The following is a 17,260-nucleotide window of genomic DNA, read 5'->3' as shown; positions in this document are numbered from 1 at the left end:
TGGGCAGGGTTTGGAGAATTCAGGTGGGTACTTAAGAACCACAAAATTCCTCAATACTTGAGGAGCAAAATGTTCAGCTAGTGCATCCTTCCTATCTTGATACATGGATGTCAAACATAGACCAAGGCAAATATGAATAAACTCGCCACAACAAAAAGAATAATGAAAAGAGCAATTTTAGGCACAGGATTGTCAGATAAAATAAGAAACGACCTGGTAAGATCAAAAACAAAAGTGGAAGATATCACAACAAAAACTACTAAACTCAAATGGAGCTTTGAAGGTCACACTACTAGATAAAAAGACCAACGGTAAAACTCCACAACACAACATTGAAGACCTTACAAAGGAAGATGCCCGAAAGGAAGACAACAGATAAAATGGGTAGATGACATAAAATCAATAGCTGCAACAAACTGGTACTATTAAAAATGGCTCTGTTAAAAATCTTAATGAAGTGCCGATTTGTAATATCGTTAAACCACGGTTTTCTATAAGTTTTTGGTTGGATATCAAGAAATCTTATACCTTTCAGGTGTCATATACGTGTTGCTACTGCTTTATTTTTTGTCTTAAACTATTCTCGTAGATCAGTAACTGGCAATAATGGTTCTTCCATCGGTTCCCCTATTTTAGTAGCATCAACAGTAAATATATGCACTACTTCTTTGCCGTTATTTCCAGCTTAACCCAAATTAAAGAAATTTGTTTACCCTTATTCGTAAGTGACGGGATCGCCATTTTTTCTTACACTACTTGATAATTTATGATAATTTAGATTATATTATAGTGTCTACCCAACTTTTGCTATCTGTTAAAATCTTTTCAGCTTACAGATTTGCAGAAAGTCTAAGATATTTTAAACCTATTCTCTATCCTTCCAATGTTGGATATAGGTCTGCCCCAGTTCTCTCCATCTTTCCCTATCTTAAGCTGTTCTCTGCCATGTGGGACCTCATTGTTTCCTGATGTCATCTTTTCACCTCATCTGTGGTCTGCCTCTTGATCTCTTTGCATTGGAGATTTTCATTGTGTCCAGCCCATTTCCATTTCAGTTTTGTTCTAATGCGTGTACTGTCTTTGTTCTGGTTCTGATCCACTGGTTACGTTTTCTATTTTTAAGTGATATACCCAACATTTGTCTCTCCATCGCTCTTTGTGCCTTCCTTATCCTATCCAAATTGGCCTGTGTAAATGTCCATGTCTGTGCTCCGTAGGTGAGCACCGGTATTATACAGGAGTTATATACCTTGCTTCGTAAGTATAGAGGAATTGTTTGATTTTTTAGAACGTAAGAAAATTTGAATAACGCTGCCCATCCCATTCTTACTCGTCTCGATATTTTGGCTGTTTGATTTTCTCTGTTAGCTCTGATTGCTTTTCCTAGATAGATATACTCATTTACCTGTTCTATTTTTTCTGTTTGTATTTTTATTGCCTCTTGGTCTTCCGTGTTTGTCATTACTTTTGTTTTGTTAAAGTTAATTTTTAGGCCTTTTTGCAGTGATTTTTCATGAAGTTTATTTAGCATTAATTCTAGTTCTTATCGGTCCGAGGAGATCAGGAGTATGTCTAAGATTTAAAAGATATCAATTAGAAGAAACAAGTAGATTACAGGCTTGACAACAAAATCACAGGGTTTCTTCACCATATATTGTATTATGTAATTCTATATTTTAACCCTTGAGTAGTCGGGTGGGGCCTGTGAGACCAGCGACAATTAATTTCTAATGCCTCACTGCTTATTTTATGTCAGAGTGTTTGTCAGTACCTTTTCATCCACATGTCAAACAACAGTGAACAACATCGTTTGCATTTGCATAATAGTTCACTAGATATTTGCACTTTTGGTCTGTCAGACTCTATCCGACTATTCGACAAGTAAATTTATTTTTCCATTTTTTGTGAAGTATAACTTAAATAGAGTAAGTAGTAATTCCTATGGTTATTATATAAATACAGTAATGTTTCAGCCTTTAATTTTTTTTTGTATTTCAGATTTCAGTGATGAGTCTTTATCTGAAAAAAATTCAAAGATTACAGCAGCTCTATGATGAAGTAGAAGAAGAAGATATTGATTTGAATATCAAGACAGACTCAGACAGGTTTCAAGAATGTGACCACAATAAAGATACAGAAGAAGAATGGGAGGAAGAATTGGAAACAGAATAGAAGGAAGGATTGGGGGAGGAACCTTTAACTTCAAAATATTTTGAATCAAATACGGAAAACCAGCGGCTCTTTTATTATGCAACGGATGGGGTATCCTGGAGAAAACATGCGAAAAAATGATTTGTGATGACGGTAATAACTAGTGTTCAAGATAGAGTTACCTACATACATATTAAAAATAGAACATAGAAATAGACATATTAAAAATATTACATAGTTTGAAGGTAGTGATTTATTTTGACAAAAATATCCTAAATACAATCACTTTAGCTTATAAATATCTTTAAATTACAATATCTATAAACAACTTTAAACTTTCATAGTAAGTTCCGTGTTTTATCTTAAGTTAAAAGACTAAACTTCTTGTATAAATCTTCCCATAAACAGCAGCAAATTGTTGTGCAATATATAAAAGATGAATGGGTGATTAGCGTTGAATATCTCTTCAGGCACCTCAAGCAATGGTCGCATAACTCCTAAAATACAAAAAAATCAATTAGTACAAAATGAAAAAAAAAAAACAAAATTTTTGGCCAACATCATTTTTATTAACATATTAATGTTTCCGTTTAAAATGCGAGTCTGGATTGTTTTTTGCATACGGGTTTTTATCTGAGTATCGGATAGCAGGCATAGCGCCTCCACTCTCCATTTTTAAGAGGACCGTTCCTGCTCGTTGTTCAAAATCATTTTCATATTCAATCTAGGGTCGTTATCGGTAAATACATCCAGGATACTGGTAGGGAAGTGATAGGTTTGGATATGGACTGAGGGTAGGACAATGGTTTCCCCTTTATGATATTGGGAGATAACCAAGGCTCGCGTAGACAGGGGCGCATCCCTAATATGTAGATCTGTTATTTATTGGAACCATAGATGAGTATCTATCTACTACCATATCAAAAGAACAGACCAGAGTATATCTCACAAAACCCTATGACAACAATAACAGGGGAACCCGAATTCACAGAGGCAGACATAACTTAGGCAATAAAAAAAGCTAAACGCAAAACAGCATTACGACCAGGGAGCATAAAAGTGGAACTGCGGTTCGAAATGAGTGTTGGAACCATTATTTAGAAAAGAATTGTCGGTAATGTTTAGTACCTCCTCTACAACTTTTCCTCTGCCGTACGTAGTTTGTGAATCTCATGCAATATTGTGGGATTAAAGTCTCCGATAATTACAAATGGTGCTGGAAGTTGAAAGATTAAGTCTACCAGTTCAGCTTCAGTAGAATTGTAACTTGATGAGATAGATATACTGCAAATAGTTATTCTTTTAGGGCACAATATTGTTACCGCGATTGCTTCTAGGCTTGTAACTAAAGATTAATGTATTGAATAGACGTCATAGACGACGTTTTTCAACAAAAATTGAGGTTCCTTTACTTGCTTTGAGTCATTCTGTTCTTACGTGATGATATCCTTCATAACCCCTAAGATCAATATTATGATTTTGTTTGAAATTGGTTACTTATAGGCATAATATATTTGGATTTGTGTAGCTAATAAGTTGTTGGATTCTTTCTTAGTGGCAAAAGAATCCGTCAAAATTCCATTGAATAAGTGTGAAAATTGTTAGTGATTGAGTTTTTAGGATGTTCGGTTGGGTCATCATTATTGTGAACTTATTTTTTTATTAATCTAGTAATTAGTTGTTGATAAACTGCATACATGTCAGATTAAAGTGAAATAATGTCAGAAGTAATTTTCTGGGCTTCTATTGTAAGGTTACTACTTAAGGTTAAGGTTACTGACGAAGCGTTCTCAAGAAAGGCTATAGGATGGTCTGGTGAAGTAGAAAAGCTTTGGGGGTTGTTTTTATAAAGATCTTTGATTATTTGCTTTAATGCATCTGATATTTTGGATTTATCTTCGGGATCAATTTTTGACTTCTTTTTAATGCGTTTTGTGCTTTTTTCTATTAAGTCTTTAGAAGGAGGCATTAGTGACGAGTTTTTAAGATAAGGATTAGATATCAGTTGATCAATAGAGTGGGAGTCTGGTGTGCTGAGTGAGCTAGAAAGTGCTCTTTTTGTCCTTGTCTGGTTTCATTAGATAACTGTTCTAAAGTAGTAGCTGATAAGGTTTTCGTTACCGATGATTGTTCACCAACAGATTGAGGAACATTACTTTTTTGACAATTTGTACAACTTGCAGCTGTATGGACAATTTGCTTACAAATAAAGCATTTCATTCTATCAGTAGATAAAAATATACAGTATGGTGTGGAATCAAATTTAATGACTAGTGAGGTCTAAAGCTTGTAATTTTCAGTAGGTGGAATTATGAATACTTGTCTTCAAAATGAGAGAATCTGGCAATATTCATCTCCTTAAATTTCAGCTTTCAAGAAAGAGACGAAAAAAGCGAGTTTCAAATTATGGCCGGTTAACACATTTTTTACAAGATCGTGAGGAATTGAGGGACAGACATTCGAAATTATGATACGTTTTGCTAAAGTAACTTACCTCCTAATAGGTAGGTCTAAGTTGTTTACTTGAATAATGGGATTGTTGGTAATTAGTTGGTCAACAAGTTCAACTTTGCTTAGTTATATGCAAATTCGACTGTTGGAGACTCTAGAGGCAAATATTTTATTTTTAGGGCCAACAATATCAGCAGTGGATTTAACATAGTTGAATTGTTTGAAGTTTTCTTCTGAGTGATAAATAATTGCTTGCTTCTTTTTAGGGAAGGAAGGCTTGGGTCTGGATTTCATAGCAGCAACGTAAGATGTGAATGTTGAAGACTCGGTGTTACTGGATGTAGACCTTACTGTGGTATTGACTGTAGATGTATTATTTATAATTTTATTGCTTTTGTAGTCAAAAACAATGAAGTGATCAAGATTAATGATTATGTTTCTTCTGGAATGTCTCCAAATAAAAAACTGTCATATTTAAAAATGTGTTGCCTTATTGGTTTGTAAAAAGCCTAGAGCTTGAAACAACTCAAGTTGCAAACGCAAAAGCGTCAATTGAAACCTAACCAAATTGCAAACGCAAAAGCGCCAATTGAAACCTAAATAAAATTTAGGGGTGGTATATGGAGAAGGAGATGATCAATTAGAGAAGAACTAGCAAATAAGTTATAATAAAAAGAATGGCTTAGCTCAAAAGAACACAGAGACACAAAACCTCAAGCACGAATTCGGGCTAGCCTCACTACACTAGAATTTGGCTTTGAGATAAGGGGAAAAGAGATCTTTTAACCAAAAGAATACAATATAATAATGCACCAGAAAATCTGGAACTATAAAAGGGGTAAGATAAGAGAATATACGGAGATGCCTAGGAAAATACTTAAATGGGCGCCAGCTAATTTCTGAAGGAAATTAACAAAAAAATAAATGAAGTTATGAACAACAAGGAATAAAGTACTATTGATTTAATACCCTGTAATAATGTTTAAAAACCGAAAAGACACTATTGACCTTGTTCTGCTATATTATAATTGTAAGCAGGAACTGAAATAAAAGCAAAACTACTTGTAACAAATATATTTATAATATTAACAACTAACAAAACTCACTTATATATATATATATATATATATATATATATATATATATATATATATATATATATATATATATATATAGAGAAAATCTAATTACAGTAGTGGGGCTACGGTATGCGAGGACCAAAAAGCCACGACAAAATTAAATATCCCCACTACTGGGCCAAACGAAAAGGTGTATTAGTAAATCTATAATCTAAGTCCATGGGAGAAGCGAGATCTTAACACTAAGGTTAGTTACGAAAGTTAAATCCTAGATAGGTAAGGTAGGGAATATAAATACTAAAAAAAAAACCGTGACGGTTATACAAAAGAAACTACCTTACCTAACAAATATACGACTAATATGTGTCGAAGCAGCTAAACACCAGATCTATGTGTAAGTGTTATGCTTACACACAGATGCTGGGAGATATCTAAAGTGATCAAGTGTGATGAGTATGGCCAACAGACTCGGAAAGATATATATATAATTTTTAAAAACACTGATACATAAATTTCTTCCCTTCCCTTTTAAAAACCGCTATACAAAAATCATGAACCCCTTCCCTAACAATGAATCTAATTTAATTAATTAATAGCTATTTACCTAACTTTTATAGATGTTACAAAAACTGTAATAAGCACTAACCTTGGTATATGCATATACAAAGTTGTAAATTACAAGAAAAACCTTAACCCTGAGAAACTAGTTGTTACTGTCTGTCACAATACTACAGCGGTCCTGGATAAGTCCCCTTAAGACTCTGACGATCCTTGAGGCTCCGAAAAAAAAACGAATGAAGAGGAACGCTGTGGTTCTGGAGACAATCGGTTCCTGGTTTCCAATGGGTTGAATTAGGTGTTTGGTTAAACTAATTCTGGTATTAAACGTTATCCTAATCGGGTGAAATCTGGGTTTTAAATAATTATTTCAGTAGATTTGGAAGCCGGGTCTTAAATATTCATTTCTATAGATTTGGAAGTCGGTTTTTCAATCAAGATTCTTTATCATCTGTTCTAATTTCTCCCTTGATGTTCGGGGAAAATATTAAATCCAATCCCAGATTTTCTACCCGATTTAAAGACAAAAAAATGCCGGTTAAGGCTTGGAGAAATACACCTCTCTGCTTGAGTTGTTGGCCAAAACTGACTTTAGCGAGCTCGTCTTGACCTGTAGTTCGCGCATCGTACCGTCTATTGCCCATGAACGTTTCATAAACGGGATTCTGAGGGGTTTTAGGATTTCAATAATAAATTATATTAATTAATTATATGTTAGCAGTTATGACTGCTACATCCTCCCTCAACTCCAGAAAAAAAGGAAAACTTTCCACTTACCAGAAGTTTCCTTTTTTTTTATTGTCTAGGACAATCTAGCCTTAAAGACAAACCAGACGATGAATATGATGAAGCCGAAACGTTGTGGTGTCAACCACAAGGATTTTGAGCTTATCAGCCACACTGGTTACTCAGGAGATGGGATAAAAGTAATGACACTGACAGACGTACAGTAGACAGACAGCATGTGATCTATTTAATAATGCGTAATTTACCAAAAAAAATTAAAATAATTTAATTTATTTAGTCAAAGTATTAAGAAAAGTAAAAAAAACATATAACCCAATCACTTAGGTACTTTCTAAATATAATTCAATAACCTTATAGCAATATCAATCTCAATACCAATATATTCAATATAATTCAATTCAACCTTATATAGAGTAAATTAACCTTCAATAATACTTAAATTCTATATTTCCAAGTATTAGTAAAAACTATTAATAAACTACACTACTGAGGTGTGTTAACAACCTCTAAAAGATAGGACCAAGAACCATTCACAACACAAACTCAAACAAAGTCCTATCAATTTTACCCAACGTTGACACTAGAGCGAACAGATTCTATTAATCACCCAAGAGTTCAATGAGGGCTTAATTTATTAGGACTAGTTGAAACTATATTACTACAAACCTAAACATCTATATGATATGGTTCTGGATATCAGCAATATATTCGAAAATTCAAGGTAAAAGATAATTCAATACATCTACTTGCTTTAGCAGCGGTAGGAAAAACACACAATCGGTAAAGGCACTAGCAAGCCTAGATACTAGCAAGCCCACTATACTCATGGTATAGGGTATGCTAAAAAAAAAAGTAAGTTAACTGCAATCCCAACTCGTAGTAAAGAATATGCACAAAAGGTAAAAGATAATTGCAAGTCCAGATCTACTCATGGTAGAGGGTATGCACAAAACTCTTTTCTACCAGCTATACACTTGGTAGAAGGAAAGGTAAAAGAGATCCTAACTGTAATAACCAAACTGTACTATTGACGTGGTCCAATTCTTTACTCACGACAAGAACAGTAAAGGACAGATTTTTAGGACTCCATAATCAAGATAAAGATAAGATATATATTCATAAGATATAGATAAGAAATAAACTTATCAAGGTAAAGGTAAAGATAACTAACTTAAGGTAAAGGTATGAGATAAACCAATTAAGGTAAAGGTACGAGATAAACTCAATTAAGGTAAAGATAAAGGTACACTCAAGGTAAAGATAAACTCACATCTACCAATCCGTACGAATGGTAGGTAGACAGGTACAAACTCAAGATACTAAGATATGTTAAACTCAAATTCTTGAGAAGATAACAACATAGGAGATAACAAACCAAGTTAAACAGACTTACTTATTGCTGAATATCAGAACGATCCAATTCTAAATGACACATTCTAATTTCAACCTAAGAGACATTCAAGAAACAACTAATATGTATAGATATATTTCTGAGCCAAGTGAGGGCACACATCCAGGGTGATCAAGCCGAAACGTTGTGGTGTCAACCACAAGGATTTTGAGCTTATCAGCCACACTGGTTACTCAGGAGATGGGATAAAAGTAATGACACTGACAGACGTACAGTAGACAGACAGCATGTGATCTATTTAATAATGCGTAATTTACCAAAAAAAATTAAAATAATTTAATTTATTTAGTCAAAGTATTAAGAAAAATAAAAAAAACATATAACCCAATCACTTAGGTACTTTCTAAATATAATTCAATAACCTTATAGCAATATCAATCTCAATACCAATATATTCAATATAATTCAATTCAACCTTATATAGAGTAAATTAACCTTCAACAATACTTAAATTCTATATTTCCAAGTATTAGTAAAAACTATTAATAAACTACACTACTGAGGTGTGTTAACAACCTCTAAAAGATAGGACCAAGAACCATTCACAACACAAACTCAAACAAAGTCCTATCAATTTTACCCAACGTTGACACTAGAGCGAACAGATTCTATTAATCACCCAAGAGTTCAATGAGGGCTTAATTTATTAGGACTAGTTGAAACTATATTACTACAAACCTAAACATCTATATGATATGGTTCTGGATATCAGCAATATATTCGAAAATTCAAGGTAAAAGATAATTCAATACATCTACTTGCTTTAGCAGCGGTAGGAAAAACACACAATCGGTAAAGGCACTAGCAAGCCTAGATACTAGCAAGCCCACTATACTCATGGTATAGGGTATGCTAAAAAAAAAAGTAAGTTAACTGCAATCCCAACTCGTAGTAAAGAATATGCACAAAAGGTAAAAGATAATTGCAAGTCCAGATCTACTCATGGTAGAGGGTATGCACAAAACTCACTTCTACCAGCTATACACTTGGTAGAAGGAAAGGTAAAAGAGATCCTAACTGTAATAACCAAACTGTACTATTGACGTGGTCCAATTCTTTACTCACGACAAGAACAGTAAAGGACAGATTTTTAGGACTCCATAATCAAGATAAAGATAAGATATATATTCATAAGATATAGATAAGAAATAAACTTATCAAGGTAAAGGTAAAGATAACTAACTTAAGGTAAAGGTATGAGATAAACCAATTAAGGTAAAGGTACGAGATAAACTCAATTAAGGTAAAGATAAAGGTACACTCAAGGTAAAGATAAACTCACATCTACCAATCCGTACGAATGGTAGGTAGACAGGTACAAACTCAAGATACTAAGATATGTTAAACTCAAATTCTTGAGAAGATAACAACATAGGAGATAACAAACCAAGTTAAACAGACTTACTTATTGCTGAATATCAGAACGATCCAATTCTAAATGACACATTCTAATTTCAACCTAAGAGACATTCAAGAAACAACTAATATGTATAGATATATTTCTGAGCCAAGTGAGGGCACACATCCAGGGTGATCAATCCTGAACCCACGCTAAAACACCGACACAGTAAGTGAATATGAATGCATAAGCTTTATGGCCATGGTCCACAAAACCATACAACACTATTAAAGAAAATATTTGGAATGTTTTCCGCATTATCCCTGTAAATATCTATTCAACTCAGAACTCAAGATGGAGAAATTCCCATATATCCATCCTGTACTCCTATGATATGCAGTTGGACTTTTAAGAGAAAACAAACAACAAAATTAACAAGTCCATAAACTAAGATAATAACCAACATTAAGATAAGATAAAAAAAATAGAAGGCAAAATAGCACAACATCTTATTGTTTTGCCAGGTAAACAAAAATAGATAAACCGATCTTAAACAACCAAACTGGGACAGCATTGATAAGGGACCAGTTAATCTTCATCTGAAGATGAAGAATCCAAATTATCTGACAAGTTATGTGGACCTACTGTCTTGTCCTCCAGTAAGTCTTTGACATGAAACCTTCCTAGTTTCCTGCCAGTGGAAGTTTCCTTCAACTCATAAATTAAAGGAGAAATGACCTTAATAACTGTGCAAGGTATGTACTTCTGACATAACTTGGCCGATTGAAAGTTCACTTTATCAGATTTGACAAAGTTTCTTTTCAACACAGAATCTCCAATTCTGAAGGATAACTCTCGCTTTCTCAAGTCATAATGGCATTTATTTCTAGCATAAGATGCTTTCAAACGTTTGCGAACATCCACATAAATATCAGGAAGATGCTGGATATCTTCTAAACGGTGTAATTTATCTGATATAGTGGGAAAGTTATTGGCATTTTCTGAAATTGTACCAAAATAATCACCAGAAAGAGGAACATGACGACCAAACATCAAATAAGATGGAGGACATTTGGTTATTTCGTGAGAAGAAGTCCTGATAGCCTGTACTATAGAGTGGATATGAGTATCCCAAGCTCTTTGATCAGGAAAGGAATATGACCTTAAAGCAGTCACGATTGATTTATTAACTCTTTCGGTATGATTGACTTGTGGATGATAGTTCGCATTGTACCAGATCTTTTGGACATTATATTTAGACATGAGGTCGCGAAAAGCCTTAGCTGTGAACTGTGGTCCATTATCGCAAGACACGATCTGTGGAACACCATAAATTAAGAAAACCTCATTCTCAAGATACTTGATAATGGATGAAGTAGTTGCCTTAGACATAGTATGAACCAAAGGAAATTTGTAAAATAATCAACAACTACCAAGGCATACTGAGAACCTTTATAAGACCTAGGATAAGGACCAATGAGATCTAAAGATATAAGTTGAAATGGAAAATCAATCCGTCGATAACTACCCATTAAACCTGGTTGGGGAAGATTTGTCGGTTTGCATGTAGCACAGATTTTGCATTTAGCGATATAGCTAACAGTTTGACGCATCTTCGGCCAGTAATAGAGTTCCGATATACGACGGAAAGTTTTGTAAAAACCAAAATGAGCTGCAGTAGGATGGTCATGAAAAGTGGCCAAAACCTCTGCTCTATTAGGAGTTGGAACGACTATCTTCCAATCCGACATTCCAGTAAGGGCATCCATGGAACTTAAGACATGTTTATACAAAACACCATGTTCAACTTTAAAATCAGGAAATTTACCTGGTACATTCTGTACATCATACAACATTTTTCGATACCAGTCATCTGGTTGCAAGGAAGATAAATCTAACAAATTAATATCGAACGTTCTAGAGAGTGCATCAGCGACTACTACACCTGCAGCTTTACGATGAATAATCTTATAATCATATTGTGCCAATTTTAAAATCCACCTAGCCAAACGAGGAGATGGGTTCTTCATATTCTGTAACCACACCAAACTACTATGGTCAGTTATGACCATGAAAGAACGACCCTCAAGAAAATATCTGAAATGTTCAATACCAGTAATTATAGCTAGCAACTCTTTTTCAGTTGTAGTATAATTTTTCTGGGCTTTATTTAATTTCTTGCTTGTATAAGCTATAGGGTGTTCTTCTCCATCTACCATTTGATAGAGTACACCTCCAGATGCAGTGTTAGAACAATCTGTCATCAGATAAAAAGGCTTAGTAAAATCTGGGGCTACCATAACAGGAGAATTTGTGAGAGCCTCCTTGATTTTAATGAAAGCTTCATTAGCCTCAGGAGTCCACACAATATTTTGTCCCTTTTTCCGATTTTGAAGTAAATCTGTGATAGGAGACAACAAGGTCGAATAAGACTTAACAAACTTCTTATAATAACCAACCATTCCTAACAATCGACGGACCTGAGTGGTATTTTTAGGCACAGGAAAATCCCGAATCGCTGACATCTTATCAGGATCAGTACGAAGACCCTGAGAATCTACAACATATCCTAAAAACTTAATAGAGTCACGACAAAAGCTGCTTTTATCCAAATTAATAGTCAAATTTGCGTCTTTTAAACGCTGAAACAACTGCTGCAATACAGAGATATGAGTTTCGAAATCAGGAGTAATGACAAGAATGTCATCAAGATAGTATTGACAAAATGGGTCTAAAGCAGGACCTATTACCAAATCCATTAATCGACACATAGTCTGAGGAGCAGACACAAGACCAAAAGGCATTGTAGTGAACTGATACAATCCTTTGCCATTTACTGCAAAGGCAGTAAGCTTTTTACTCTCCTCGCTGAGAGGAATCTGTAAAAACGCCTTCTTTAAGTCGATAGATGAAATAAATTTTGCATTCTGTAATTTACTTAGGATGATATCTATACGAGGTATAGGATAAGCATCTCTGTTCATAGTTATACCGTTAAGTTTACGTCCGTCAAAACAGACACGAAAAGTCCCATCTTTCTTTTTTGTCAGCCACAGAGGGCTACAAAAAGAAGAAGTACTGGGCTCAATAATACCTAACTTAAGCATTTCATCTACCTCCTTTACTAAACTTTCATGCCAGGCTTGAGGCAAGGGATATTGATATTGCCTGAAGGGCTTAGACGAACCAACATCAATGTGATGTTCGATGAGATGAGTTCGACCTAACTGATTTTTCGATGAGATAGAAGAGAATGATGTGATGACACTATTTAACTGCTCTAATTTCTGAGCATTAAGTCGACTCATATCTTTAAAAGCATTGACACAAGAGATATTGAAAGAAGACACAGATAAGGAAAATTCAGTAAAATTTAATTCACTATTAAAAGTTTTCAGAAAATCCATACCTAGGATGACTGAATTCTTAACTGAAGGAATAACAAAGAATGTAATCATTCTTTTACAAAAACTAACAGAAATCTCAGTAGTGAATTGACCTAAAATTGGTTGAATTTGACCATCAGCTGTAGTCACTTGCAAACTTTGATCTATTCCTATATTTACATTTGAATTCTGGAGAAATTCCAGACCTAGAGAACCTAAAATAGAGATATTGGACCCTGTGTCCAGTAAAGCTAAACAAGAATGTCCTAAGATAGATATCTCAAGATATGGACGATTATCCTTGTTTTTTCGAACTAACAATGAGTTTATATCTAAATCAACAAACGACGACAAGAGATTACTTGAAGAAACTACAGAAGAATCACGGTGTTCATGCTCAATTAACGTTGTCCTCTCTTCGGTTGGTATTTGCCGTTCTGTGGTCTTTTGTCTTTCGGTAGAGCGTGAGATGTTTGGCTTGTGGAAGCTTGGGCATCCAGACTCGAGAAACTGGTTCCTTGGTTTTGAGGAGTTTGGACAGTGTTTGTATTCCCTGTATTTTGACGAGGAGTAGGAGCCAGGGCCAACCCACCCCTTCTGTCGTTTTCCGAACAGGATTCACACTCAAATTTACGGACACCTTGACGTCCACAACCATAACAGAACCGAATTCTAGGCTCAGAACATTCGTAATACCCATGTCCTGACTGACAACAATTCCAACAGGTAAGCTTCGAATTAAAAGAAGAGACATTACCAGATCGAGAATAGTTAGGCCTACCAGAATAGGATGAGTCATTATTTCTGAAATTTCTACTATTACTAGACCGTGAATAATTGGGTCTATCAGAATAAGATGAGTCATTATTTCTGAAATTCTGATGAATAGGGACTCTAGACACGTTGTCAGAAGACCATGACAAAACTTCCTCTAACTTCTTACACTTTTCCGTTAAGTCAGCAATTGAAGAAATATCTGTAAGTGCCAGACTAGAATGATACGATGGCAACAAATTTTTTCTAATGATCCTTATGATATGTGACTCAGACAAAGGAGTCTCCAACCGTTTACACAAACTAACAATCTCATTTACAAATATAGTTACCTTCTCCTGCGGAGCTTGTTTTCGAGACTTAATTTCATCAAGAAGATTGTCCTCATAGTTATATGGAAGAAAATCTGACTGAAGTTTGGCAACTAACTCTTGCCATGAAGCAAAACTACCTCGGTTATTGAGATACCAAGTGAAGGCTGAATCCTTAAATAAATCGGCAGCAGAAGAGTAACACTCTTCCTCGCTGTTACCACGCGCTATACGCAGACATTCTACCTTCTCTAAGAAACTAACAACATTTTCATTATCTTGACCTGAAAAATGGACACTCCATTTATGAATAGGAGCAGACTTAACAAAGGGAAATGGATTTACTGAAACACTAGCATTATGAGGAGTTGACTGTGCCTGTGGAATCACTTTACAACCAAGTTCACCTTCCAGAATCAGAACTCTGAAATTAAGAGACCTCTTCACTTCCTCCTCTTCCTCTGTTGTAGCTTCTAACAGATGGACTCTAGCTGCAACATGACCTAAGCGAGAAGTATAGCGAGCATAGGCAGTATCACTAGGAGAACCCAGAAAAGAACCAATTTTGACCACCAGATCTGCAAGAGTAACCTCTATTTCCGCAATCTCGTCCTTAAAATTAAGATGGGAAGCAGACAGAACAGCATAACTCCGATTTGCTGCAGCTTGCTTTAATGCACCACGCAACACTACCCTTTTCCTTTCCACTGTTGTCAAAGATGGATCGTTTAAGTGCCGGACTCTCAACTCGTACTCTAATTCTGGACCTAACAGATGCTCTACCTTGAAAGCAGACATTTAATACAACTTGGAAATATACCAGAAAATATATGAGGAAAACTATGATAAAATAGGTAAAGTCTAACTTACTCTATGTTTCCAGGTTATTATTATAATTGAATTATTTTACCAGTAATGTTTGCTTGTTTATCCAGTCGTGAACTCAGATGCAAGGTACGGCTACAATCCCTGAGAAACCTAGAAATTTCAAAAAATGTTACTTCCAGACAGTGGTGAATTACTTTGGTGCTACTCCGGACTTTTATAGTGTTAAGATAGTTAAATTTAAAATATTTAAATAATTTTCCTTTTTAATATATACTTATGTTATTTATTATTAATCCAATATGGATATTTAGTTAATCAAAAAAAGCAATTTATTCAGTCTACCCACAATATAGCAAAACAAGGGTACTACGGGTATATTTAATAGAGAATGTAGATAAACTAAATATTGAAATACAAAAACCAATGTTGCAGTTAAGAAACCAAGAGTTAAAGAACACAGCTGAAAATTAAAATACAACACCAAAGGTACACAACCAGAAATTAAAGTGGGAGAAAAAAAAAACCAAAGATATAAAGCCAAAAGTACGTGCAAAAAAAGAGGCCCCACGTTTGGGTCTAGCCAATTGAAACAACTCAAGTTGCAAACGCAAAAGCGTCAATTGAAACCTAACCAAATTGCAAACGCAAAAGCGCCAATTGAAACCTAAATAAAATTTAGGGGTGGTATATGGAGAAGGAGATGATCAATTAGAGAAGAACTAGCAAAGAAGTTATAATAAAAAGAATGGCTTAGCTCAAAAGAACACAGAGACACAAAACCTCAAGCACGAATTCGGGCTAGCCTCACTACACTAGAATTTGGCTTTGAGATAAGGGGAAAAGAGATCTTTTAACCAAAATAATACAATATAATAATGCACCAGAAAATCTGGAACTATAAAAGGGGTAAGATAAGAGAATATACGGAGATGCCTAGGAAAATACTTAAATGGGCGCCAGCTAATTTCTGAAGGAAATTAACAAAAAAATAAATGAAGTTATGAACAACAAGGAATAAAGTACTATTGATTTAATACCCTGTAATAATGTTTAAAAACCGAAAAGACACTATTGACCTTGTTCTGCTATATTATAATTGTAAGCAGGAACTGAAATAAAAGCAAAACTACTTGTAACAAATATATTTATAATATTAACAACTAACAAAACTCACTTATATATATATATATATATATATATATATATATATATATATATATATATATATATATATATATATATATATATATATATATAGAGAAAATCTAATTACAGTAGTGGGGCTACGGTATGCGAGGACCAAAAAGCCACGACAAAATTAAATATCCCCACTACTGGGCCAAACGAAAAGGTGTATTAGTAAATCTATAATCTAAGTCCATGGGAGAAGCGAGATCTTAACACTAAGGTTAGTTACGAAAGTTAAATCCTAGATAGGTAAGGTAGGGAATATAAATACTAAAAAAAAACCGTGACGGTTATACAAAAGAAACTACCTTACCTAACAAATATACGACTAATATGTGTCGAAGCAGCTAAACACCAGATCTATGTGTAAGTGTTATGCTTACACACAGATGCTGGGAGATATCTAAAGTGATCAAGTGTGATGAGTATGGCCAACAGACTCGGAAAGATATATATATATAATTTTTAAAAACACTGATACATAAATTTCTTCCCTTCCCTTTTAAAAACCGCTATACAAAAATCATGAACCCCTTCCCTAACAATGAATCTAATTTAATTAATTAATAGCTATTTACCTAACTTTTATAGATGTTACAAAAACTGTAATAAGCACTAACCTTGGTATATGCATATACAAAGTTGTAAATTACAAGAAAAACCTTAACCCTGAGAAACTAGTTGTTACTGTCTGTCACAACACTACAGCGGTCCTGGATAAGTCCCCTTAAGACTCTGACGATCCTTGAGGCTCCGAAAAAAAAAACGAATGAAGAGGAACGCTGTGGTTCTGGAGACAATCGGTTCCTGGTTTCCAATGGGTTGAATTAGGTGTTTGGTTAAACTAATTCTAGTATTAAACGTTATCCTAATCGGGTGAAATCTGGGTTTTAAATAATTATTTCAGTAGATTTGGAAGCCGGGTCTTAAATATTCATTTCTATAGATTTGGAAGTCGGTTTTTCAATCAAGATTCTTTATCATCTGTTCTAATGTCTCCCTTGATGTTCGGGGAAAATATTAAATCCAATCCCAGA

General features: G+C 34.5%; 1 protein-coding gene across 1 annotated transcript in view; it reads right to left on the bottom strand.

Moving 5' to 3' along the window:
• Positions 1-2,386: 2,386 nt before the first annotated feature.
• LOC140434820 (antichymotrypsin-2-like) overlaps positions 2,387-17,260 on the bottom strand; it is a 48,190-nt gene continuing 33,316 nt past the window's right edge. The window contains exon 4 of the mRNA XM_072523381.1: positions 2,387-2,648. Within this exon, the coding sequence (XP_072379482.1) occupies positions 2,527-2,648 (122 nt within the window). The 3' untranslated portion in view covers positions 2,387-2,526. The remainder of the gene's footprint in view (positions 2,649-17,260) is intronic.

Source organism: Diabrotica undecimpunctata, chromosome 2, assembly GCF_040954645.1.
Source record: "Diabrotica undecimpunctata isolate CICGRU chromosome 2, icDiaUnde3, whole genome shotgun sequence".
Taxonomy (NCBI): Eukaryota; Metazoa; Arthropoda; class Insecta; order Coleoptera; family Chrysomelidae; genus Diabrotica; species Diabrotica undecimpunctata.
The sequence above is the reverse complement of the archived record's forward strand: the minus strand, read 5'-3'. Positions and strand labels throughout refer to the sequence as shown.